This window comes from Lates calcarifer, unplaced genomic scaffold (genome assembly GCF_001640805.2).
Source record: "Lates calcarifer isolate ASB-BC8 unplaced genomic scaffold, TLL_Latcal_v3 _unitig_5786_quiver_433, whole genome shotgun sequence".
NCBI classification, from domain to species: domain Eukaryota; kingdom Metazoa; phylum Chordata; class Actinopteri; family Centropomidae; genus Lates; species Lates calcarifer.
This window is the reverse complement of record NW_026117727.1, coordinates 306,390-333,500: the sequence shown is the minus strand read 5'-3', so window position 1 is coordinate 333,500 and position 27,111 is coordinate 306,390. Positions and strand designations below refer to the sequence as shown.

The following is a 27,111-nucleotide window of genomic DNA, read 5'->3' as shown; positions in this document are numbered from 1 at the left end:
GAGGCTGCAACATAACAAAATGTGAAGAAAGTGAAGGGGTCTGAATACTTTCGGAATGCACTGTGTATGAAAGTAAGTTTTCTGAGAAATGAAACCATGGATTAAATTATATCCATGGCTATATCCATAACAAAATGATATTACATACATACATATTAGTCAGAATTTGTTTTTGATCAGCAAGTGGTACTGTCATGGATCATAGAACCAAATTCATGACTAAACCCTTCACTGATGGAGGCACCGGGATCGTGTTTAAAATTCCAGAGACATGCTACTAAATGGACTTTGAATTATTACTTATTGGTAAGCAAAACATAAGCAGTTCACTTTTAGTAGCAAGTTACCCAACAAAAATGTAGTGTAAAATGTTAACTTTTACAGCAACACTGTGCCTAGAATTCATCAAAAGATCATCTTGTTTCCAGTCATAGCTTGTCTCTTCCTTGAGACCCAAGTACTGTCTGGTGTCATCCATTATAAATCCAGCCCTCCGACAAAATGAACTTGTTCTGTATAGAAAGGAGAAAGGAGTGGAAACAGGAACAGATCCTGCCTTACATTCCTCCGTCTGCTGTGCCTGAGCTTGTGTACAAGCAGATCAGCACAGCTCTGCTCTAACTATTCCAACCATGCTGATGGGACAGGGGTAGACCAAGGGGGTGTGTTGTTGAATCATCACAGGGCTGGACCTTCCAGCTGTAGGTGGAGTTGTACTATTGTATGTGTGTATTTAGCTAGGAGATGAGGGAGGGGTTTGAAGAGAGGGGGAGAGTCCAGTGGAAAAAAAGGGGGAGTGCTGGAGAGAAAAAACCCTGGCGGCTTTAGCTTGACTGGAGTGTTGTCTCTCCCTGGTGTGGCATTCGCATTCTAACGCTCATGTGGTAACATCCAGCATTGCTTGGCTTCCCCTCCACACTGGCCTGATTCCAGGGATTTGAAGTAGACGGGATAGACAGAGGGAAAGAGCGACAAAGTGCATGTATGCTGGTGCAAGATAAGTGAATTTTGAAGTAGGAGGGAAAAAGAACAGAGGTCCAGAGAAGGGAAGAAAAGAAGAAGCAGGTGAGAGAAAAGGTGGAAAAGGGATCTAGAAGAAACAGAGGTGAAGAAAGGTCAATTAGCTGATTGTACACTACACATCCACCATTATGGCAGCCATGGAAGCACTGGAATCCTCGAGTGCCCAGCTGGAGCCTCAAACCCTCACTGAGATCTCAGACGACGAGGTCAACCTCCCTCCCTCAGATGACGAAGACGATGCCCTTGCCGCAGCCAAGAGAGAGCTGTCCACCATGGGCACGGAGGGGGATGCTGCTGAAGACAAGGGTGAGGCGGCAAAGCTGGACCCGCAGGCAAACGGGGTCATGGTGCTGTCTTTGCTCGACAAGATCATCGGGGCAGTGGACCAGATCCAGCAGACCCAGAGCGGGCTCGAGGCCAGGCAGCAAGAGATGGAGCGTACGGTGACCAGCATCCAGGGCGAACTGACCAAACTAGCCAAGAGCCACAGCACCACATCCAACAGCGTTAATAAGATGATGGAGAAGGTGCGCAAGGTGAGCGTGAATGTCAAGACGGTGCGAGCCACCCTGGAGAAGCAAGGAGGCCAGATCAAGAAGCTGGAGACCAACGAGGCCGAACTGCTTAAGAGACGCAACTTCAAAGTCATGATCTACCAGGTGAGAGAGTGTCTGTGTGTGGAAACACATGTATCAGTGTGTGGTTGTGGTTTATGTCTTTGAGGTTAAGGTTATTTATCCAAGATACACAACACCTCATGGGTTTAGGGATGGGTGTGGCCCAAACAAACCTTTAGGCGCCTTGAATGTGAGTGAAAAGTCATCTCACTCCCACATCACTCTCCAAGTAATTCTCCATCAGCAGTGGTTTGATGCAAGTGAACAGGAAAGTGTCGGTTTGGTAAAGATGTTACTCAGGTTGCTGAGGTGCGGAGGATTTCAGGGAGTGGTTCAAAGCTACCTTGAAGTATTTCTAGAAAGTGCTGAAGTGATCTCATCATTGAACCTGCAGGAGCAAAAACATTCTCTTTACATTCTCTTTCTCTCCTTCATATAATCACTCACATGATATATTTATTGTCTACGTGCTGCAGCTCTGATGCTTCCCACAGACAGGTTAGGGACATGAATCACACTTTCCAGCAGATTTGCCTGCCATCCATCCACCCTGACCACCTCCCTACAACTTTTGTACGAGGGGGTGTAACTATGATGATGGATAATAAACCATCATTAAATATATCAAATATGAGTGAGTGCAGCTATGACAAGTCAGGACAGCAACCAATATGTACAGTAAATGTTAAGCAAATAATTTTTTCATGCTAATAACCAAAAACGTAATTCAATATAAGTTGTCAAAAAAGAATGTTGAGACACATCCACACCTATGGAAACAATTGCCGGATATATTACTCACACCTACTTATCAAAAAACACAGCTTCCAGTCATTCTTCAGCTTGGTATGTGTGACTTTTTTTGAGTAATCACAGGATGAGCTTTTATAAAATTGTGTCTACAGTAAATACATGATGATCGTGGGTGTGCAATATTTCTTTGATTGTTATACTCCCAGATAGTGTTCTACAGCAGCCCTGCCACACCCCAAATCTACTGTACATTGGATCAATAAGCAGAATCTACTGCAGGTGCCTTCCAGGTTTTCTTCTTCCATAGCACAACATGTATATGACTGAAGAACACAAGCCCTCACATGTGAGCTAAGCTTGCTGGCTGCCCATGTCATATGGAGTTAATTCGGAAAGTCATCTCACTTATTCCCCCCCCTTTTTTTTATACAAAGATGGAAAATACCACAAGTGAGCTCCAGGTCCTACTTCAGGCAGAGAAGTGCCAGGAGAGAGTAGGGACAGGAGAGAGGAGAGCTCTTTAGGACAGATGTTTCACTTGAAGACAGAGAGCAAGTTTTTTTCTTCTTCTTTTTTTTTGAGGGGAGTTTAGGGGAGTCCGGTTTCTTTTTTTAGCCCGTGAGGCTGCAGTGTGATGTATAATAGCTTTCAGCTTTTTGCACAGTGGTACGAGAACATTCAGAGTTTCCACCCTTGACTCAGACATCGTGGCTTGGACTGACCTCCCTCTCTCTGTTTCGCTCAGTCTCTAACCAGGGGCTGGGCACAAGTGGAATAAGAGCTCCATCTTAGGCAACCCAGACTGTCTGACTGTGAATGATCCTAACGTACTTACACAATATATTTGGCTTCCTTGTCTTGGCATATCAGCACAAGATTTTATATATAATGAGCCGCAGATGAGCAGAACTCAGAGTTGCATCTGAGAGAATTTAATGACTGAACTGTTGCTCAATCTGGAAGGATCATAAATCAGCATTTTAATTAGAGTATAATAAAGTCTTGAAGCTGAGGTTTGCAAGTTTCCAATACAATCTACCTGAAATACCACACAGTGAAAAACAGAAGGGCTGGGTTTTTGTTAGCCAACTTCTTGGGCCCTTTGGCAAGAGAAACTCCCCCTGAAATGCCTATCTCTGGCTCCCTCACTAACTCAAAACACTGGCTTTGTTTACAGTTGCCAACTATGACATAATGTCAGATTAATCTTCATTAAAAACGCAAACCACAATGTGTTCTGTTTTCAATTTTCTGTGCTACTCTGTTGCCCTTTAAGGGCAGATTCTTTCAAAATCAGCAGTCGACAGGGACTCCACCAATACCCCCAGTGAACTGTGACACTGTTTATTTGTGGCCTTTGTTAGGACTCATAAGTAGTGACGACTTTATTCCCCCATGCACACATAACTCCACTCACAACAATTGAAATGCTGTTGTTGTACAGAGATATGTGCAGCAGCAGAGGTAGTTGCAGTAGTTTGTGTTGGTTCTCTAAATAAAATCACTGAAACACAAACAAAAAGAAACTAGGCTGCAATTTTCATACTGCTGTCAATCTGCTTAAAGGTTTAAGTATGTTTACATTATTAGAACTAAACCAGTGTATCAACCAGGTGATATCAACCAGTATTACTGTAGCACATATAAACTGGTGTATTGATTATATGTGTATAATGTCAGTGGAGAGATGAAAGAGATATGATCAGGTCATTTAGAAATTGTGTCACCTTTGCGTACTTTGTCCACCAGAGGGCACTGACAGGTTCATTTTTACACTGTTCAACACGCTGCTCAGTTTGTTATCAAAAAAATTGTTTTCATGTTATGCATTTATGTTTTTTTAAAAAAACAATATCGCAATTTTGTAACTCTTAAGTATAAATATTGGTATACACCCTAAAATCAAATATTGTTTGAGTTCTATTTGGAACATTTATTTTAAATTTACCTGACAAAAAAAATTGCAAGTGACACTTTGCACTAAAGTACCCACATTATGTTTTTTTTTTTTTTCCCTTTTCTTGTACATGTAAAAGCCCAAAGTTCACGGATCGTGGTAACCCGTCAATGTTAGATCAAAACAGAGTGGTGCAGGAATGAGTCCTAAAACGCAGTTAGCATTTTAGCCCTCCCGGTCCCCTCATTCCAAAGTGAAAGGGTTTTTGGTTAAATGTCTCAAATGAGTCTTTAGTTTCAGCACAAGCTCAAGACATTTTCATGTTTTATTCTGCAACATAAAATACATCAGAAAATATCCCACATGTGATTTTTAAAATCTTGTGTGTCTTAAAAAAGGCAGTTGCTAACAAGTAGCTAAATAAGACTACAGAGGTTGTCAACGTCTTGCAAAGTATCACTATCACTGTGACCTTGATGTCATGCAATCGTGATGTTTATAGCTTTAACAGTGGTGTTCATTTCTTACAATTATCTTGCTGAAAAAAACATGTATCACAAACTTTTGTTGGTCACTGAGCTCATTTTCTGCAATAAAATCTCACTGGCTTTTTGTTGAGGGAACCCGGGTGATGCTAACTTCCGGGCTGGCCTACAAAAATACGTCATCCCTGCACCACTCTAATTTTGACAGTGCTGTTACTGTAAATCCTGCCCCTTCTTGTTTTAGATTGGTTGGTGAGAGAGAAGTGATCTAAACAAGCACAGCAGTGTTACAAAAGTTGAATTATTTTCAGTCGAAAGTGTTCTTAGTGCAGTGGGGAAGATGTGCATGGAAAATAGACAGCAGCCTGTTGACTCAGACCCTTTAACGTAATACCGTTTCAAAATAAAAATCACTGGGAAGTGTCCTTCTCAGTCTCGGTCAGCTTCAGCTTGTTCTTCCTGACATTCACTACCAGACTCAGACAGGGCTCGAATTGGTACGACAGAACCAACGCCACCTTGTAACATTTCAGACACACACTCTGAGTGGTTGACTAATCACAACAGTGTAGGCCAGCTGACCAGTCAGAGCAGACTGGACTTTTTGGAAGGGTCCTATAAGGACAGGAGCTAAAATAGAGGCACCTGAGCTAAATTTCAAGTGTCATAATAAAGGGTCTGAATATTTAGTCAATGTGATATTTCTGTTTTTCCTTTTTAATAAATTTGCGTTGAGTAAAAATAATAATAAAACACTTTTAGCATAAGGCTGCAACTTAACCAAAATGTGAAAAAAGTGAAGGGGTCTGAATACTTTCTGAATGCACTGTAATAATCTTCTCCGCTGGGTGGATGTGATTTATTATGAGTCTATTTGTAGCTTTGTGACACATGCAGTCTATCAACAGATACTGTTTTCTCATCTATTCCAGACATTTTTCCAAAGTGCTTCTCATTTGTCAGTCTGTGTGAAGTGGGAGTTTAGATTTAGACACCCCTGTTTTGTATTTGAGCTGTTTGTGCTCCCTGAGGAAAAGCCCTGCCCTGTTGCTCAGTTGATAATAAAAAACACACTGTTGCTGAGTAGTGTTTACAGTTATATAGGGACAGCTCACCCCCTGTGGTCCTGACTTAAATGATAGAATTCATGATTTTATTCATCTTGTTTCCTCGTGAAAGAGCAATGTCATTGACCCCAGACTGATAAATATGAATATATGCACTTAAATACATATTCATTAAACCCTAAAACTTAGAGACCTCATTCCTCACAACTATGCATGAATATGTTTCCCCCTGGTTTCAGTAGAGTTTTACCATATAGGATTTTTTTTTGGCATGACTTAAGTCAGATTACATTATATTTCATTCTGGCACAAATCATCTCTACCAGTCAAAATAAGATCAGTCAAACCCAAACCAAAACCACATGTGATTAATGCCAACAATGCAAACAATACTCCATGACGTCAGTGGTATGTTGGTCCTGCTCAGGCTACTGTATGATGTCTAATTGGAAACTAATCAGTGGCAGCTGTCCTCCACTGGGAGTGCGTTTGCATGCAGGTGGGTTTTTGTCCAGGTGTGTGTGTGTGTGTCTAGTTCATATAAGCCTCAGTGTCCAGTAAGCCTGAGATTTACTCCTTTACATCTGTGTTCAGTTCCTTAACAGATGAGTCCATATGGTGTCAGAGAACAGAACGTACTGCACTTACTGAGGATCCAATATGACAACTCTACCCCACTGTGTGTGAGAGAGAAACAGAGGGGCCACAACAGAGTGATGGAAATATTAGTTACTGCACTTAGTTATTGCAGACTCTTGACTCTAGATCTTGCTAGCTGATTGTAAATTGTGACCCTGTCAAAGGATCATGTCCTTTAAAATAACATGCGCTGTATACTATAATGAATGCTGATGCATGATGAATAATGTTGTTCATGGGCTTCATGCAATTTTTGAGGTAACATATATTTAATAATAGAATAGAATAGATCTTTATTGTCACTGTTTCAAAACAATGAAACACCATATACGCAGGAAACACATAATAATAATAATAATAATAATAATAAGCATTCAAATGCTAATTTGAACATTGATTACCATGGCAACAAGTGAAGATTTGACACTTTGAGTCAGCCCTTATGTCAACATTGTGTTTTCTGTGAAGTGGCCAGAACTCACTTATCAATGAGATTTAACTTGCATTGATTAATCTACAAGTCAATTATTGGGCAGACCAATAAATGGATCATTTTAAGTTTATTTACATCCCTTGAGAATATTGTGCTAACAACACATCCCCAAAGCTGGTTCTCACAGGGGTCTTAGTCATAGGTTGTTCAAATTCATTAGAAACAGGTGTTGCAGTATTTTCAAATCTGAAAGCTGTTGTTGGTTTGACAATTCAAATCATTTTCATAAACAGATCATTAATATGTCATTTTGGTTTGAACTTTGAGACAGGGTTTGAACTTTTTTCATTCTTCAAATCACTATTACTTCTGTCACTCTTGTCTACAAATGAGTGCAACACCCATGATTGCCTGTGAGATGACCCCTATTAGTACAGTTGATTGCATTTACCTTGCAGCAGGCTTTTCTCACTGCCTCTGAACAGCTATTAAGAATTTAGCCTTTAGACATGGCCTGATATAATACCCCGGATTACTTGGTTTAATGCCTCACATTCTGTTGGGATTTAGGGACAATGACTGTGAAGACCAGGGATATACCCACCTTCCCCAGAATGTACCTGTGCACATCTCTGCCACCGACATTAGAGACTGATAAGCTGAGAGAAAAACATACTGTGTAGAGAGGTTGGAATAATATATGTGGGAGAGTAGGACTGAAAGATGAACTTGAAGAAGAGGCGATATCCATGCACTTTGTAAAGGGAGTGGATGGGTGTGTTGCAATGAAGAGCAGAGACCATATTTAGACAGCTGATTCATAGCACAGGCATCCCCAACTCTCCATGCTAACCTCCTCTTACCCCCGCCTTCTTGTGTGGAACCAGTCACAGCCTTGTTCCTCCCTCCTCCCAGCTCCTCCACCCACCAGGAAAATTCACTCTGCATCGTGTCCTCCTAACCCCACCACACCCTACACACCCTACACACCCTCCCAACTCCCTTACTGCTCCATCATCTTCCTCTTCTCATTTCATTATTTCTTAATTCTAACAGGAAAATAGCAACCTTGGCTGGTGGGCTATTGTGGCCAGCACATGCTAGCATGTTACTGGTTAGCCAGCTGACCTCTGTACATTACTGGTCTCTCAGAGGTCCACTGTCTGCTAGTATTCAACTGGTAGAAAAGTAGGTTTTGACTTTTTCAGAGTTGGCATAGGAAACCTACAGTGTGCTAAAGTCATGGACAAGGCTTGTTACCAGTTGGCTCACCAACCACCGCAGTTCACCAACTAACCCTGCAAGTGGTCACTATACCAAGGGATACATCTCACACTTAAATCACTGAAGCTTAAAGCCAAAAGTATAAATGACTGTGTAGGTTCTCAGTCATCCAGGTCACGTTACTCTTAAGTGCTAGAGTTGAAGGCAACTGGACATTTCACCTCTCATCCGAAAGGCTTCAGCAGTTCTAAAAGTTGGTCCAGGAAGGCCCAGGTATTTAACCCTTGGTGGGTCTGTCACCTTGGAGGTGGTCTTCAGTCCTTGACCCACCCTGTCGTCATGTGAGTCATTGGGATCACATGGGTTTGAGGTGTAAATGGGCGTTAAGTTGTTTGTGTTATAGGTCGCTGATAAAATGGTGTCGTAAGCCACCACCACTGTTTAATGATGGATGTTCCAGATGGACATAAATGGCCTCCGTCACTGCTCTCTCCAGCCATCTGTCCTCTATGTCCAAGATGTAGACATTAGTATCCTCAAAAGAGACCTCCTTCTTTTTTAGGTGTAGATGTACAGCTGAGTCTTGTCCTGATGTGCTGGCCCTCCTATGCTGTGCCAGTGGAGTAGTTATTTGGTCTCTGATGAAGCCTTTCAGATAAGAGGCAAAGTATGTTCAAGAGACTAAAAGAAGCCAAGTTGCCTGCAACTCTAGCACTTAAGTATAAATGACCTTCAAAGGAATCATGATCTTGGACAGTGGAAAGAAAATCTCACAAACAATCTGTCAGAACAGATTTCTCTCATCCTCTTCTTCTATGCTGCACTCTCCAACACCAACCAAAACACCTTTTGCCTTCACACTCCCCACATGTCGATCAGAACCACATTATCAGACTGCCATCTGATTTCACTGCAATCACAATTTTATCCAAGTAATTTACAAATGAGCTACTCTGGATGTTTTGCCCTCAAAAGATTTAAACCAGATCTGCAACAGTGTAAAGTTCACATTTTACCAGCGGCATGGGAGCGATCAGCTCCCAGTGTTTTGCATGTAAATTCATCAGGAGTGAACCTCTTCTTCTCACACAGGTCGATCCAGGTCCTTATATGGACATGTGAGCCAGAAATACCCTCAGCTCAGTTTACAGGCCAGATTGTGTCTAACATTGTTACAGCTGGGAGCAGAGCTTTTTGCTGGAGTGTTTTTTTTTTTTTCTTTGGTACAGTGTGTAGGGGTGGTGTACATGTCAGGCAACACGGTCAAGACACTGATGAGAACTTGATGACAAAATGGGGAGGAAGGGAGAGAGGAGGAGGGAAACAGAGTGAGGTAACAAAGGGCTTATGGAGACAGAGAAAGAGAAGGGGAGAGCCATCTAAAAATAGCAACTATCGCATACTTGTTTGATTGTGAGAAGGAAAGGGCCTTTTAGAGATGGTGTTCCTGTTTGGTTTTCCAAATCCGAGGCTGGGCCCAGACGACTTCAGCTGACACTCAGGACACAACATCTGCTTGTTTGTCACATGCAGATATATCATCAGTCATCATTTTTCTTCCTGACTTTGATATCCTTGCAGAGTACTTATCTGACCTTCCTTTGTCTGATGTACTTCTGCTCTTATTCAACCCGAATGCTATTGTGGTGCCATTCCTGTACAGTTCATCTTTACTCCAAGTTTCATCTTGGTTCATATTGTTACACCACAGTGTTTATCATTTGTCCCTGATAGCCATAAATCCTTGTGCTTTGAGATCTTTTAATATATTTGCTTTGGATTGCTTACTCTACCTTTAAATGTTGCCAGTCATGCTGACAAAAATGCAGCTTTAGGGGGTTAAAACTGGTGTTAGCCTTCCCCTAGACTTTATTCCACTGGACTGATTAATGATGACCTACCAAAGATTCTGAGCCACACATGCTTGCATATAGTTCTACTTCAGTCAAAGTGCATATCTTAAAAATAAGGCCAAAAACTGCATACAAAAGAGAGAGGAGCAAACATTTTTACTGTCTAGTAAAGTATTGTAGTTTTACTGTTTGGCTGTACTCACCTCAGGGAATGGGGAATTCATGTATTACTGTGTACACAAGTGTAGCAATGCATACCAAGGAGGATGCAGCAGACGGTGCTGCATCCTGTGGACACATCTTTGTCCTTCAAATTCAAACCAGTTTGGATGTAGCATACCGTAGCATGTAACATTTGATATTGTTTCTGTCAGCTAAGTGCTCCCATCTACTACATTAGATTCTCCCTACAGTAGTAATTCAAAAGGGAGCCATCTATCACTGTTTCACACTTTATGGTTTTAATCCCACTGCTGTATAAAAACACCATCAGAATTTTTCAGCTGTGGTGAAATGCATGATAAATCTGCTCTAATGCTGCTCACTTGACATCAATACAGAAATTATCTCTCAGATCCAAATCATTTTTTTTTTTTTTTCTGAGAAGAGGCTTTTCCACATGAGTCAGAAGTGGATGACTCATAGTCAAAAGCTGTGGTTACTGAAAATATTAGTTTGTTTCCTCATATGATCCACTTCGTCATATGATTCCAACTTTGAATTCTCTCATAGTTAGTTACATTTATTGGCCTTGAACAGAGGAACAGTTGTGATAAGTTACCATATCATCTAGTTCTATGATGGCTGGAATATTAGGATCTCTTCTTAACTTCGCTTTGTGTCCAGGAGTGAGTCCATGAGGAAATTCACTTCAGCAGACTGCAAAGTGCAGAAGCCTGTGTCATATAATGTCACACTGAAGTCATGATTACTGGGAGGAAAAAATAAGATAAGACCTCTCCAATAGCTGACAATGATGATCTTGCTATCTTGAGATAAGAGAGTCATTGTTACACACTAAGCAGGTTAGTTTTCCTTTTAATGCAGAATATGGCAGTAGAATGAAACTGCCAACCAAACAATGAAACAATACTGATGATATTTCTGAGTTTTTGTTTTTTTTGTAGCCATTGCTTTGGTACAGATAATTACACTCATGCATGTAATAAATAATACATAGTACAGTATATAGCACATGTTGCACATTATATTTTTGTTTTGAAATGTTCGATATTCAACTCAAGACATTAGGACAAGTAGTGTAGCCACTTCCATAGGTGACTGGGAATATAACTTCAGATGAGATCCTCTTCTTACTGATGCTGGGCACACAGAAGAATTTTATGACGCACACCATTTCCTGTTTATTATAGTGCAAAACATCCAGGTTGTCTAGTTTCTGCAAGTGTTGGATTTTCCTCAGTGAGCATGAGCAGTAGCCTTAAGGCAGGAAAGGGTTAGAAATGAGTCTCTGTGTGAGCTGAACTTATATTTGGTGATTGAGAGGAGCTTTTATTGTCTCCAACTTATGTTTTTTTTTCAGAGGTTTGTATAGATTTTAAATGAGTGGTTGGAAATTCACTTATTCACTGTAAGACATTTAGATAGATATCAACGTCATTTCTGCATGTTAAGAGCAGGAGTAAGGAAGTGGTTAGCCTAGCTTAGCATAAAGACTAGAAGCAGGGGGAAACAGAGACTGTCCTCCAGTAAAAAAAAAAAAAAAAAAAAAAAAAAAAAAAAAAAAAAGATCTGTTAAGTCATCTGACCTCTATTGGCCATAGTAATTATGATGGTAGTAAGGGAGGAAGTCAGGTGATGTAGTATACACAGGTTGGGGTGGATGGGTGATTGACAAAAGCCAGGAGACACGGGAGCCTGCTGTTTGTTTCCCATGTGAAACTGGTCAGTGTTGTTTTCTGACAACCTTTAACCTTTATTATTGTAGCCATGACAACAAAGGTCCTCTAACCATAAGGATGTAAGCATCTAAACATTTAAAAATAATGTGCTGTGTTAAGATAAAGACATAGTTACACCATGACCTTGGCATCACAGACCTTAAAAGGCCAGGCCACCTATTTTACACATTATGCTGATTATTATGAGAACTTATTAAAGTAGCCTCTGTGGCTCTGGATGAGATTCTGAGGAAATAAACCCAGATGTCATGCAGGAGAGGACTTTGTGGAGTTTATTCATCAGGCAGGGAGGTCCCCTCTCTGGTTTCTGACAGGAGGAACTTTTTCATAGTTGTAAGAACAACTGGAGAACCCTCCCCTTTTTATTGTGTCTGCACTGCAAGAACAAGAAGCAATTACATTTCTTAGAACGCCATTTTGAGGGACTTTTTCAACCCTTACTTCAGAGTAGGTAGTCTCTCATCAACTGATCACTGCGGAGCTCACACTGCACAGAGCAGGACAGGAGCAAACTGCAGTGGAGGAAGCCACTTCTTCTGCAGTTCCATAAATCTCTCCATAAACACCAGCCTCCTCCATTGTTATTGGAAAGAGTAACATGAGGTGGCCATGGGAACGACCGCTGTCATCCCTCACTGTCCAAATCCCTCTTAGTCAAGCGTGGGGAACTGTTCATAGACCCAGGAGGAGGACAGGACTGCCAAGCTTCAGCTCCTCGTCCCATCAAAAATAATAGTTTGATACCTTCATTCAGCTGGGTTGTGATTAGAACTTCAAAGTGTGCAAGTGTATTTGAATAAACTTGTCTTCGGTATGGCAGTGGAATGGTACACTCATACTAGAATTAGTAATTAAATTAAAATGTGTTTAGACATTACAAAAGATTGTATGTGTCCATGGGACTACATTTGAATGTGTGTGCGTGCATATGTGAATGTATTTCCTTATGCTCCTACATGAAAATACATGATCAGAATGCCTATGAGCCAGAGTCTGTCGTAAAGACAACCTCCAGTGATAGTCAACAATAGCAAGCTGTGTCTTGCAGTGAGAGCTGAAAGGAGTGAGAATGAAAACAGCACAGAGCTGCCTGACACACACGTGTCTGCAGCCTTGGAAACAATTCAAGAAATCCTTATTTGTACGACACCCATGTCCTTACAAAGCTCCGATGTTTACGTAGATGGTTTATGCAAACTGTTGTGGTCTGAGGTTCCACATTCTGAATACACAAGAACATGTTGTACTGCCTTCAAGTACTGTAGGAAATATTGTCATCACATGTTGGCCACATAATAACACAAGGAGACACACTGGATCAGAGGAGAGGAGAGGATATGATAGATGATGATGAACATAGTGATAACGGATGTGAACTTCAGCATATCAGGAAATACACTCATTTGTTTTATGGCTGAGAGTCAGATGTTCAGATTGATGTCTGTGTGTCACCCATTGAGCTTAAGTCAGGATGTGGTTAGCCTAGCTTAGCATAAATGCTGGGAGCAGGGGGAAACAGCTAGGTAGAATAGAATATTTATTGTCATATTTATTGTCTTTATTGTCATAGCTCAGCTCTGTCTGAAGTTAAGATATAAAAGGATACATAATAATTGGTTAAAAAAAAAAACCAACAACACAGAGTTTACACAGAGACCTCGGGAGTTAAATTAAATCTTTATTAGCATATAGAAACTCTCCAAAGTCTGCAGTCTGCAACCCTAACAGGCTAACGAGCACTGAGTCAGGAATCAGACAAGCCCTGAAGCCCCCCGAGCAGTCTCTTCAACATTCTTTGGTGTATGGGCTGCAGTTCAGCATGTATCAGTCAGTCACCACCTGCGCTCCTTCACTTTATAGGGCTGGCAGATAACATATAAAAGCTCAGTTGGCAGGAGAAAGCAAAAGCTTTCAGACTCAGTATATGGCCGTTACCTTGAGCACATATCTGCGTAAACTTGATTTGTATCAAACCCACAAAAATACCAGTAGAAAGGATTCAATTTTCCACCTCATTTCTGATGAATATGTTGCAAAAGAACAAAGCATAAGCATAAATATAAAGCAAAATGTGGTATACAAAAGAGATCACAGTCTGTAGAGTAACATAATTCAGTTTCCATGCAAATCAGTTTCCTTCAAGGAGATTTTTAAATCAAAACTGCTGGGGTATTCTGCCCACCCTATCTTGTTTCATGCCACTGGACAAAGACTATGTCATCAAGTGAAAGCGAATCAAAAACAAGTGCGATTATGTGGCATAAATCTGGCACAGAAATATTTGTTCTGTTGCCATGGAGCTGTGAACGCTGATCTCTTTCATTCCTCAGTGAGCCGAGAACCTTAGTTTGTTCTCCTAACACAAACTTTAAGAGTAGAAGGCAAGAAAGTTAGAGAGGAACAAAGACAGAGGTGAAGGGAATGAATAGAATATGGAGGAAAGAAAGAAAGAAAGTAAGTAAGAAAGAAAGAAAGTAAGTAAGAAAGAAAGAAAGAAAGAAAGAAAAAGAACTACTGCAGTTCAACAACAGGCCTGGTGACTCATCCCTCCCGCCCCCCCGCGGGACCTACGGCATGCCATCACTTTATATAGCAATCTCTCTTTCTCTCTCTGGTCCCATGTCTCTGATTAAAGGGGACGAGTGGAAAACAGGAGCAGAGTACAGAGCTCTCTCCCTAGAGTTTTATGGTGTGTGTGACCATTACACTCTTTCCCATGCTGCTCACATGAGAAACGTACTCACAAACAAACACACAGTCTCTCGACTGATCGGAGCAATGTATGCCTACACATCCGTCACCCAAAGGACCCAGTCTGACAGGGTGGGCATTAGGATCAGACTGATAGATCAGTGTGCTGATGCTTATATAACTTTTGAAGGAATGAGCAAATAATCTTTCTCTTACAAATGAAGTTAAATTCTCACACTCGTTGAATTCAGCACACTCCCTGGTACCTGGTGCCAGGGAGATACTATGACCAATATTAATTTATAGTGGCTATAGGCTAACGTTAGCAAACTTTGCATACTGTAGATATCAGCCCTCTCTCAGTCTGCCTTCTTGCCTGTATTTGTGTTCTGAACTTGTGAAACATAATCAGTCATGACCCAGGTCCTGTCCCAATTCATCATTTCAACACGGTCCACATTTAGCCAAGATCTGGTCTCAACATGTGGAAGTGTTCTCGCTCTGCCTGTTTCCACGATTCTTTTTGGTTGACTTTTTTTTTTTTTTTTTTTGATTTATCACAGTAATGTCTGCTTGAACATTAGCTCAGATGCTTTTTGGAGCTGTGTGAATGGTGGGGTGAGCCACTCGTCCTACTTTATGACTCTTGTCCACTTGTGATACTTTTGCACACAGATTAGAATAGAATAGACTCTTTATTGTCATTGTGTAAAACAATGAACAATAAAACAATTAATATTAATATGTGTTTATTGCAAAAGTGAAATTCTAAGACAACAAACATTATTTAATAGCAAACATGGTTGGTTTGCTTCCCTCATTCTGTTTGCAGGTCACCTAATGATGGACATGTCTTTACACTTAAACCCAATATAACTTTTTGAAATGTGCAAACTAAAACTAAAACTTTTCCCATGAGCCCTGTTGCTTCCCATAACTTTGATCTAATTTCAGAGGCCCATTATTTTTTTATGTGTATGTTTTCTCAAACTTAAGTAAGATGGATCTGTAATTTCACAGCTCAAGAAAAAGAAAGCGGTGTCCTCATTTGCTTCTTAGGCTGCTCTCAGTTCCTTTTTAAATCAGCAGTTGAATCATGAGCATTTGCCATTCTCCTGGATTTACTGGAACATCCCCTCATAGCTAGCGCGTGTGTAATGGAACGCTCACGCAGTACAGTATGCGTATTGCTCACACAGGTACAGTACACACACACACACACACACACACACACATGCATCTGGCTTTTCCACAGCAGTAGGGGAGTTCTTGGTGGTTTGAGTTTAAACAGGAAAACAGAAACAGAGAGGGGTGTGTTACAGCGGGATTCCTCTCTCTCTCTCTCTCTCTCTCTCTCTCTACTTTGGCCTGATGAGTGGTTACAGTGTGGGCTGAGAGTTGAAAACTTCCATGGTGTACTTTATATCCCACAGACACACACACACACACACACACACACACACACATACATGGACATTCACTCACACAGACACAGTCAAACAGTCACACATGGACATGTCTGTATAAGCACATATGTTCATACAAGTAAATATACATGCACACATGCATACACACACACATCTGTGTTTTTTCCCTGCACACACACACACACACACACACACACACACCTCCAGCAGCAGTAGGCCTGCCCTCTGACTCGACTGTTTTCTAGTGAAAATCTTTTTCCTTTCATCTGGAAACGTTATAGTTCCAGTCAGGCTCACCACTGTTACCATGGAGACACAAACACACCAAAATGTTTTTGACTGCAAATGGAGGCAGTAAAATTGCGAATGGTTAGTTCTGGCATGATTTTTATTTGTAGAATTTATACAATACAGTAATTAGAGAGAGCTGTAACAAACAGAAGCAACTAAAAAAAAAAACAACTTATATTCAACAGCTCTCAGCCCGAGACAGGAAGTGTGTACACACACTTGGCTCAGATAACTGCTCTGATGTTGTCGCTGCTGCTGTGGTTCACCTGTGCAGATTAATAGCTACGCCCCAAAAAATCCAAATATCCAATCCGACATAAACGTTCCCAAACATCTCTGACTGGAAACTTTCAGGAAACACACAGGCATGAAAAATATCACAGCAACTGCTGGATATCATGAAATGTTGATAGTCATGGTGACAGATAACACACTCTATTGATTTTAGTGAACCCCTGACTTTTCATCTATCATTATTTTTGGCAGCTGTTGTTTGGATTGGATAGATGACCACATGGCTGTAGACTCTTATTCTTTTTTTTTTTTCAGGCCTGTGTATAATGGTTAACAGCAAATGAAATCTGATAAAATCAAATGTTAAAGTAGGAAAATGTGAGGATGGGACAGGAGTCACCATGCACACTCATCACTGAGAGAGAAACACTGTGTTGTGCTGACAACACAGAGCACCAGCCAGCTGATCTCAGCAACTGACACACACACACACAAACATACACAATGATGGGCCTTTGTAAGAACTCTGGCCTTCATATTGTTAGCTACCTCCTCTCTTACCTCCTCACTTCAGTTTAAACTTGCTTTGCTGCAAAATCTGTGGTTGTTTGAGGTTTAGTATAAATAAATCAGTAAAGCCTAACCAGGGAGAGGAAGACTGCAAATTAGCTTCAGCTAGATGCACTATATGCATTATGGCTGTTGCACAGCTGCTCCATATGTAACAATGTCTATCTCCATCTGCTCCCTGTTAAATAAACTAACAAATAAAAGCTTAAAGGTCTCCCTGTATGGGAGAATTTGAAACAGTGTAGATGTTATAATTGCTTTTTTGTTGCCAATGTGTGAAAAGATTGTAAAATTACATTAAGAAATGATTCATTCCCTGACTTTCCCTGTTGCCTATGACAACATGTAGACTGATTCCTATGTAAAGGACTCGGGTCCAGTTTTCATGTTGCTTGCTCCTGTGTGCCCTGCCACAATAAAAGCCTCTCTTCTGTGCCACTACATCTCTGGCAGTGTACTATCATTAGCTTCAGAATGTAGTCCGCTACCGTTATGAATACTGGCCCTGAATACACTGAACACAAACGCCACACAATAACAAAAAACAGAAAACCTTATGTCATGAATCCTGTCTGGCCAGACAACGCTGGGGGGAAACTAGGTCAATATTGGCTGGGCGTGTGACTTGGAGGGACCTACATTTGGTTTTGGGGATCAAACCCAACCACAGCTGGCTCCCTTCCTATTGGACAGGTGAGCTGACGTAATTGCAAAGCCTGTGAAATTTATTTGGTTGCTGTGGTTTTAGCTGGCTAATGTTTTCTAACGTTAGCTTTGCTGCTAACGTGGACAAACCAGTAGCAAACTACTGTGTTGAGTGGATAACATCTGCTAACTCATCTAAACTCTGGCTGATAAATCTGAAAGCTTGTGGTCTGATAATTATTTCATTTTCACTAGCTAATAAACCAACACTGGATCCCTGCTCCGAAACTAAGTTACAGCTACCTGGCTGAACTTTGCTAGTTTGCTCAGTATGTTTATTTCCTAGATCTCTGTAAATGTAAAAGGGTCATGCTGCACATGAGGTTTCCTCTGAACATACAGCTGTGAGGTAAGGTCCTAGAAGATGTCTGCTAGATATTAACAGTATTGTTAACTGTGTATCTATAATGTATTATGCGAGAGAGCTAGAACTAAGTGAGTGTTGGCTTGTTAGAGAGAGAGCCAGAGTTGAAGCAGTGCAAATGTCTCTCAGATGAATGGCTGTTCCACCAGCCATGAGTCACCGCAGCAATTTATCCACCACCGACAGACGGAAAAAGAGGAGGAAACTGGAAGACAAAACAAAGAAACCTGAAGGACAAAAAAGTGGGAATATCAATGTCAGTAATGTTGTGATGTAGCCTGTGTATGTGTTAGTGTTGTTAGCAGTTGGAGAGTAGCACACAGCAGTGATAAAGAGCAAAGTGAGCCTGATGTTGTGATGACACAAATCATGAGACAGCTACTCCCACTGCTCCAGGACACACTGACTCTCTGTCTCTGAAGTTTTTGTTCTGAAAGTTCCCCTCCAGACACGTTTTAAAGAATGTAAAAATAATCTGCGATGATTAATATTTTGTTTAAGATGGTTTTACTACATGAAAAGTATAAAAAACACAAGCTTAAAAAGGTGACTGGAAGCACATCTATACTTACTTTCACTGTTAGTAAAAGTTAAAAACTTTATTTTCTTTGGAGGGGATTATTAACCATGTTTTCAAAGTCTTTTTGGTGGTTGTACTGTCTGGGCAGTATTTGTGTCTAATGTCTTTGTACAGTGGGCAGGTTGAAAAGTGCTGCTCAGTTTCCACCTCCTGCTGTGTGCAGTGGGTGCACTATACAGTCTGTACATGGTCACAGACTTCCTAAGTTTTGGATGGGTTATAGTGGCCGGGTCCTCCCTACCCCTCCCCCTCCCCCACCCACCTCTTTCTTTCTCTTCCCCTCTCTCCCTCTCTCTCTCTCTCTCTCACACACTCACACACACACACACACACACACACACACACACACACACACACATTGTTTACATGTTTTGCAACTAACTTCCCTCCTGACTGTCATTTTGTAATTTCAGTGCAAACCAGATATGGAAATTAACTCCTTGTACACGTTATGCAAGGGCTGAGGGCAAAATGTATTCTAACACATACACACACACACACACACATGCAAAAAAAAAAAAAAGAAAACCCACACTCTTACTCACAGAACCATTACGTACCTCATTCGTCTATTTTCCATGGCTCTGAGTGTACCTTCCTGTCTTTGGCACAGCAGCCTCACGGAGAACAATGTGCTATTAAATTAGGAGGGTCAGGAAGTCAACACACCAAGGTGAATGCCTGAACTTCCCTGTACACTCTTTCCATTAACTTTGGATACACACACACACACTCAGAATTCTCTCCTTTACCCCAGCTTCTGTTTAATCCATCTAATGCAAACACATTAACCCATGACCTCCTTCACCCCAAGCTAACACTGGCTTTTCCCAGGCACACACTATGTAAGTATGCCAAAGACCAAAATTTAACTTATTGTTGGCAAGTTAAATCTACCTTTCTCTCACTTCCTTGCCTCAACCAGGTGCCGCCACCGTCTCCACTTCCTGTAAATGTTGTTCCAAACCAAAGGCCCTCTGCAGAGTTGTGGAATTACAACTTCATAACCTTGCAGTGGTGGCAATAATTTTCCCGAACCAAAAATCTAATTGTGATAGAGGTAGAGATTTTATTGAAACGAGCTGAGCTCCAGTGTCAGGTAAGTTCTGCCTGCTGAGAGCTGCGTGCCCATTGCCAGAATACACACAGCCAATCCTGTAACTACTGGTGTTATGGTGAGTTAAAACCAGCTGACAACACAGTCAGCAGCCCAGCAGGAGAGACACTGCCATGGCGTAATCGGATTTCATAACTGAGCTATGACCAAGACCAACTTTATGCCTGCAGTGTTTCTGCTGTATAAATCTTGAATCACTGCAAGTTTAAGAAGTTGAAATTCCACAACTCTGCAGAGGGAATTTGGTTTGAAACAACACTTACAGGAAGTGAAGACTAAAGTAAAATATCTCATAATATATCAGATATTTTGTGACAAGGAGTCACAGAATTTAATTAATATTGAACCACTCCTTTAAAATACAACAGGAAACCCCATTCTCCTGATACAGTTCACAAGAAAAAAAACTGCAGAGCTCTTGTGAGAAACTATGAAGTCTTGTCAAAGACTTGGAACACACGTTGCTTAAGCGATTTACAGTACCTACTGCATTGTCCTTGAGATTAAAACAAGATGTAATGAATCTGAGCAAGACAGGTATTTTCCACCACCCCTGCCTGTCAACACAGCTGCTCAGGAAAAGATCCCCCATCCAAGGTCAAGTTTACCCAAGATACTGCAGTACAATACCGTCATAAAACTGCCATCACACTGAACAGCAACAGAAAACAATAGGCGCAAAAGCCTCTGCTCACCCACCCCCAACTCTCATACCTTCACTTTCCAGCCAACACTTTGATGCTATCATCTTCCTGCTGAGCAGATGGTTTTCCAAGACTCTGAAGCATCATCCCATTTGTGCTATTACTCAGTTCATACAACAGCAGAAAAATATCTCCCCTTTCCAAACCTTACAGCCACCCCCCTCTCCCACCCTGTGGTCCTTTGTTCTGGCTCTGCTGTGTTCCTGTTTTGACCATAAAGGCATGTAGAAGGAGAGGAAAAGACAATACATACAAGTATTGGCCCTCATGCAGACATTCAGGAGCCCAATTGGACGAAGATTTGCCGTGATGGAAAGCGGAAGACCCCCCTCCCCTCACCCCTCCTTCCCATCCCTTCATTAACAAGTCAGAGTATTGTATGTACGAGGTGAAGGGGACACAAGAGAGAAAGGGAAAGAAAGACTCCCTCATCTGGAATGCAAAAAGGGGAGAAAAAGGTGGGTGGGAGATGGAAGGGCCATGGGAATGGAGGAGTAGATGATGGGAGAAGGAGAAGAGTATGAAGTGGTGCTGTGCAGGAATGCTTTATCAGGGTGGGCCAGGGTCAGGTGGAGTCAGTCAGTCTTACTCGTGTCTTGTGTATGGTGCTCTGTACAGGAGGAGGGAAAACTGTGCTGAGCAAGACATTTATGTAATACGATTAAACACCCAAAGCCTAATTAGAGGATCGTTTAGGCTACAAGGTTCATAACACCCAGACTGATTGAACTGCTGTTCTTGCAGTCTTGCCAGTAGTGGGGATACTTTGTCCTGAGGGGGATGCTAGAGGAAAGATTATGTGGTCACTAAAATCAAAATGGTTTATTGGTTCATCTCATGAGCAACAAATCTTGTGTGGAAATTTGACCATCTGTCCTGTGGGTTGGGCTAGAGACAAGCTAATGGAGTGTCCAAAAGGAATGGGTCGATTGTTTGGGGTGGGACAACGCAACATGTTCAGTTCAGAAATTAGAAATTATTTTGACACCTGATCTGTTTATTTGAAAGGAATACATATAAATTCTACAATATATACTATATATACTGTTTCTCTGGCATAACGTTTGGTGAAGGGTGCAAAATGAATTTGAGTTCCAGACTTGAACTTGGCTTTGGACTTGTTGGTCTTAACTTGAGACTTGCAAAACAGTGACACCTTTGGTTTACAAAGCCGAGTGCAACATATGCATAGCCATAGGCAAGTGTGTGTGTGAGGTAATGCAGTGTTTCTGGGTGAACACAAGATGAGAGAGAATCACAGCATGTAACAGCCTGCAGAGAGAAACATGATTAGACTAAACATCAGGTCACCCTGATCCTGACAAGAATCTCCTCATCAGGATCAACACCGCCACCACCTCCTCCTCCACCTCCACCTCCACCGAAGCCTATTTCCATTTCATGTTTCCACTACTTAGTCTCTGAGACGGTTACATTTTTCTCTGTCATATCTTCCCTCTGGTATGACATAAATGAGTAAACCCTGGACTCTTGTTACAGATTCCACTTTGTCTTTGCCTCTGTCAAAAGCATTTACCTCACATCTCCATTTCCTCTAATGCCTCTATTGTGAAGCAACTCTGAATGGTGAACCATGCTCAGCCTGTGTGTACCTGTGCACATAGAAAGGAAAATGCATAAATAGACATAGATACTGTACATGTATTTCAATAATGAAGACATTCAATTCCTTTTTCCAGTGCCCCCATCCCAAAAATACTGAGGCAAGTTTTACTTTTAAATAAGCCTAAATTTTAACCCTAAAGCTGTTCTAATCAATCATTTTATTTTAACTATGGATGTAGAGATTATGTCTTACCACTCTCACAAACCTTGTTTCCAACAGCAGCTGTTTTCATTGAAAAGACTTTGATTAAATATACTGTAAACTACAGCAGACAAACAAAGTTAGCAACTGGCTAATGAACATAGTGGAACATCAATTTAAGTTATGTTTTACTCAGGAGTCGGTGGATAAAAAAAAAACTGAGTGGATATTGGGTTTACATTTGCCAGGTGGACAACTCTCTGAAACTGTTGGACGTGTAAATATGCAACTGTTTCCTAACATGTTTACCCTGTCAACTTTTAGTCAATGTAGTGTTTCCAGCTTGTTTTACTGCTCTTTAGTGGTCCAAAATGAACTGGTAAATTCTTCTTAAAAAAGGGATTGAGTGCACATTCACGTCTAAATATTAGTTTTTCTCCATGACTTTCCAGTTACTTTGACCTGTCATGCTATATTTTTGTCTTTTGTATGTTACAAAGTAGATGTCTCTGTGCCTACACCTCCACTGGCTATCCTGGACCATAATTTTACAAGTAAAACTTGTAATTTAAATTTCAACAGGGGATTCTTCATCTTGCTACCTGAACTTTGAGGAACTTCTACCAATCACATTAAACATGCATTAACAATGTTTATGTTCTCTTCTCCACAGGATGAAGTGAAAGTTCCCTCAAAACTCAGCATCTCTAAATCCATGAAGGTCTCTGAGTCTGTGTCAGGAAGTAGAGGAGGCAGCTTGCTAGAGCTTAAGGAAACTGCGGAAGAGCCTGGAGAGGAGGGAGGAGAAGGAGAGAAGGCAGACAAACCCCATGTAGACCTGTCATCAGATGAAGAAGGGGTGGAGATTGAGGAGACCATTGAGGAGTCTCGTGCTGAACGCATCAAGCGCAGTAGCCTGCAGCGCGTACAAACCTTGAAGACAGTCTTCTCAAAGGAGAAGATGGATAAGACCAAGGCAAAGACCAAAGAGAACCTGGAGAAGACCAAACAAAAAACCAAGGAGAACCTGGAGAAGACAAAGCAGAAGACAAAAGAGAACCTGGAAAAGACCAAGCAGAAAACCAAGGAGAATTTGGAGAGGACCAAGCAGAAGACTAAGGAGAACCTGGAGAAGACCCGTCACAACATTGAGAAGAAGATGGGAAAGCTTGGAACACGCATGACTGTCAACCCTGAGCGCAGACAAAAGATGCAAACATCCCGTGACAAGATGAAGAAGGCCTTTACACCAGACCATGTTGTTTACGCCCGTTCCAAGACTGCTGTGTACACGGTGCCCCCCTTCACCTTCCATGTCAAGAAAATCCGCGAGGGTGCTGTCGAGGTGGTCCAAGGCACTGAGATGGTGGAAGTGTCCCAGGATGCCGAGCCTTTCAGTGGGGTGGATGGGGAAGTTGAGGAAGGTGCAGTCGAGGTTGAGATGGAGATGATGAATGGAGGAGGGGATGAAGAAGAGGCGGAGGAGGATGAAGAGGAGGACAGCCATGATGCCCTGCATGAGAATGAAGACAGAGATAGAGACAGTGATTAGATAAAGAACGAGTAATTTGCCATGATCCTAACAAAATCCTTTGCACCAACCCTAAGTGTTCTGCAAAAACTGAATAAATTGTTGAGAATACTGTTAAAAAATAATTACGGTTGATTTATAGTTGGGTCTTATTTTTATTATTTTGGCCACTATTCCCATCAGTTATATTAACTTTGTACTCACCAAAATGTTAAGATCTGGGAGCATGGCAATATTGCCACAAATTTGACAGATTAGTCAGACAATCAGACAGTTATTGATCAAGCCAATAGTTTATCCATAGCACTTTATATGGCAAACTGCACCCAAAATGTCAGTAATAATCATTCACTGAACAGGTTTCCATTATTGTTTGAATCGTAAATCGTACTGGAACTAGTCCTAGAACTACTAGAACTACTCTTGAAGAGGTTGAAAGCACCATTCCCCAAAATGACTGGAGATAGGGTAGCTGATATCTGTTGGTGGCAGTAATCTGCACTTTGGAGAATATGCAGTACACAATGGCAAAAATGGGCAACCTCAAGGTTCATCGGGCTTGGACAGATACTTAAATATGTTGGTATAAATCGTGGAATAGCTTTTAGTCACATTAAAATTCAAACATAATCTAAAGTAATTTTGCAGCAACAGACTGACCACGTGAAAAACAGTGAAGAGAACATGTTGTTTATTTTCTTTGTCATTGAGCAAATCCTAGATCCAAACTGGTTGGAAGAATTATCCAATCAGAAGCTAGCAAAGTGCTGCAGTAATAGGTGAGAGGGTGTGGTCCGGGATAGAAATTGGTTTATTTCAGTCTCTCAAACAAAATGCTAAGAGTGATTAAATAATGCAATCAGATGAGATATTTTAAAGTCATATTTACTTAAATTGTTTAAGCAGAAACAAATTCTGGGCTAACAGTGTACAAGTTCAAGTATGGTAAGCATTGTACAGGAGGTAAAAGTTGAACCAGGAGGATGGCTATTTCTGCCTTTGTTTTCTCTTCTATATAAGTTTGGCTAACTTTTGGGTTTGTTTGTTTCCACCCTGTCGGATTCTTTGACTACTCATGTCACTTAACTTGTCAGACTTCTTTTCAGCAATGGTCCCCAATGTCTGGATTGCTAAGTGAGCAGGGCAGGCAACTGCTCTAGAGTTCAACTGGCCCTGAAAGCTCCAGGACTGATGTATGTTAGCTGATTTATGTTAGTTTTATTAAAACTTTCTTTGTAAATATATACCATTAAAGTATCACCTGACATGGTAAGTGTCTACGGAATGGTCCTCCCTCATTACCTAATCTTAAGGCCCCTGCGTATGGAGGGATGTATCACCTGATGCTGCAGTTCCTCATAGATTTTTGTATCTGTCAGTTCATTGTTTTGGGTTCAGTTGGTTCAGTCTCACCGCTCTCAATAACTAACTTTCCAGCAGCAGCAGGCAGCTGTTTTCAGTGAAAAAGCTATAATAAACCTACCTACCTAATACCTACTCAGCAGCAAAGAACAGACAAAGTTAGCTAATAGCTGATGAAGAAAGTAAAATATTTAGTAGCTGAAGGAACAGGTGTTTTTCTCTGTAGCTGGTGGAGACCAAAACAGACCTAAAAGGAGGGTGAGTATTGGACATAAGTTACCAGGTGGGCACAAAAACAAAAATGAATGTTAGATCAAATCTGCTTGATGTGTAAATAGGCAACTGTTTGCTAACACATTCAACTTTATAGGGTGATAAACCTTGTTGGGCTTTTAAGTGGTCAAAAATATTTTAGAGCTAAGCCAGGGTTAGGTAGTATTCTAACTTAGAAAAACTGCACACACACCTGGGTCAGCAGGTGCCTGGAGCATCCTAGCAGTATAATCTAACCATGGGCTGCCATATTCCCAGGTCTCTACAGGTTAAGACAATATCATTATAACCAGTCGGGATGATAGCCAATACTATAAAAATAACCCAAGTTTTAAAAAAATGCATTTTTTAAAGGTTTTACTTTATTTGACTACAAGCTGTCTGCTGAAAATTCTGAATTCAAAGAGCTTAATGAAAATCTTATCATATTTGCAAAAGCACTTCAGGGGTTGTTTAGAGTGTGCTTGTGTTTGGATGGTGTAGATGATCACTAAAATTGAAAGAGGAGGAAAAATGTAAAGAGGAAATAGCAGAACTGATCAAGAAACTACACTAACTCACAACCAGTGGAAGGAGTGTGTGGAAATTACTCATCTACTGTCTATTAAATTTCAGTTCAGTTCTCATTGATTGTTAAGATGCAGATTCCCAATAGCCAAATTATTCATACATGACACATAGAGTGCATATTCATGCTTATCCAGAAATTTTCCTTTTTTTCCTTTTTTTAAAGTTACATATCACTCATGCAAAACTCTTTTTCAACCCCCTTTGTTATTTTGTTGTTTAAATATTGAGATGTTATCTTACTCTGTTTAATTTACCCATTATGTAGAAGCAAGGCAATTTCTACATTTTCATGAGCTCACAATAAAGTATTTGTGTATGTTTTGTATGTAATCACACTTTACATTAGGCTGATGTCATCTCCTTTTCATTACTGACTGTAGAATAATCGCTGTCTTTTTTTTTTTTTTAAACACACCTTGTTTCATGCCATATAACGTTTTCGCCAGTGTTCCCAAAGAATAACCCATACCCATGAAAATGAAGGTCTGCAAAACATAGGCTAGTGACAGCTCATTCATAGATTCCATTACATTTCAGTCACCAATGTTATTCACTTTCATTATTTTCTTATGGGAATTTTCCTCTGAAAAACCTGTTATGTGTTATTTAAAAATGTGTTTCATAAATAAACTGAGATAAGGACCAAGACAAATCTTACAAACCTCTGGTAGAACCAGTTTAGACTGTGTGTTATTGCTGTGGTCTGACACTGACCTCTAGTGTTCAGTCATCTCTCATTCTCTGTTCCAGATTAAAGGTGCAGAACTGCCATCTGTTCCCTCTTTTTCATTAAAATGTTTCCAAATAGGTTTGCTCTGTCATCCACATTTATGTGTTGTAAAAACATGTTTAATATCTTCACCACTGTTGGTTTTTTATGAGTACCTTGCAAGAATGAATGTTTTCATTCTTGAATGATCTGCTCTGACTGCATTTCTTCCAGTGTGATCAAGATAAACTTCCACCCATCTATTCTCTTTCCAAACTAATCCTGGGTCTAGAGCCTGTTTT

At 40.9% G+C, this 27,111-nt stretch overlaps 1 protein-coding gene across 1 annotated transcript; it reads left to right on the top strand.

Moving 5' to 3' along the window:
• Positions 1-809: 809 nt before the first annotated feature.
• cavin1b (caveolae associated protein 1b) lies at positions 810-26,044 on the top strand. Its single transcript, XM_018666549.2, has 2 exons — positions 810-1,682; positions 23,038-26,044. The coding sequence occupies exons 1-2, from the start codon at positions 1,152-1,154 to the stop codon at positions 23,914-23,916; spliced, it is 1,410 nt and encodes a 469-aa protein (XP_018522065.1). The 5' UTR covers positions 810-1,151; the 3' UTR covers positions 23,917-26,044.
• The last annotated feature ends 1,067 nt before the right edge of the window (positions 26,045-27,111 follow it).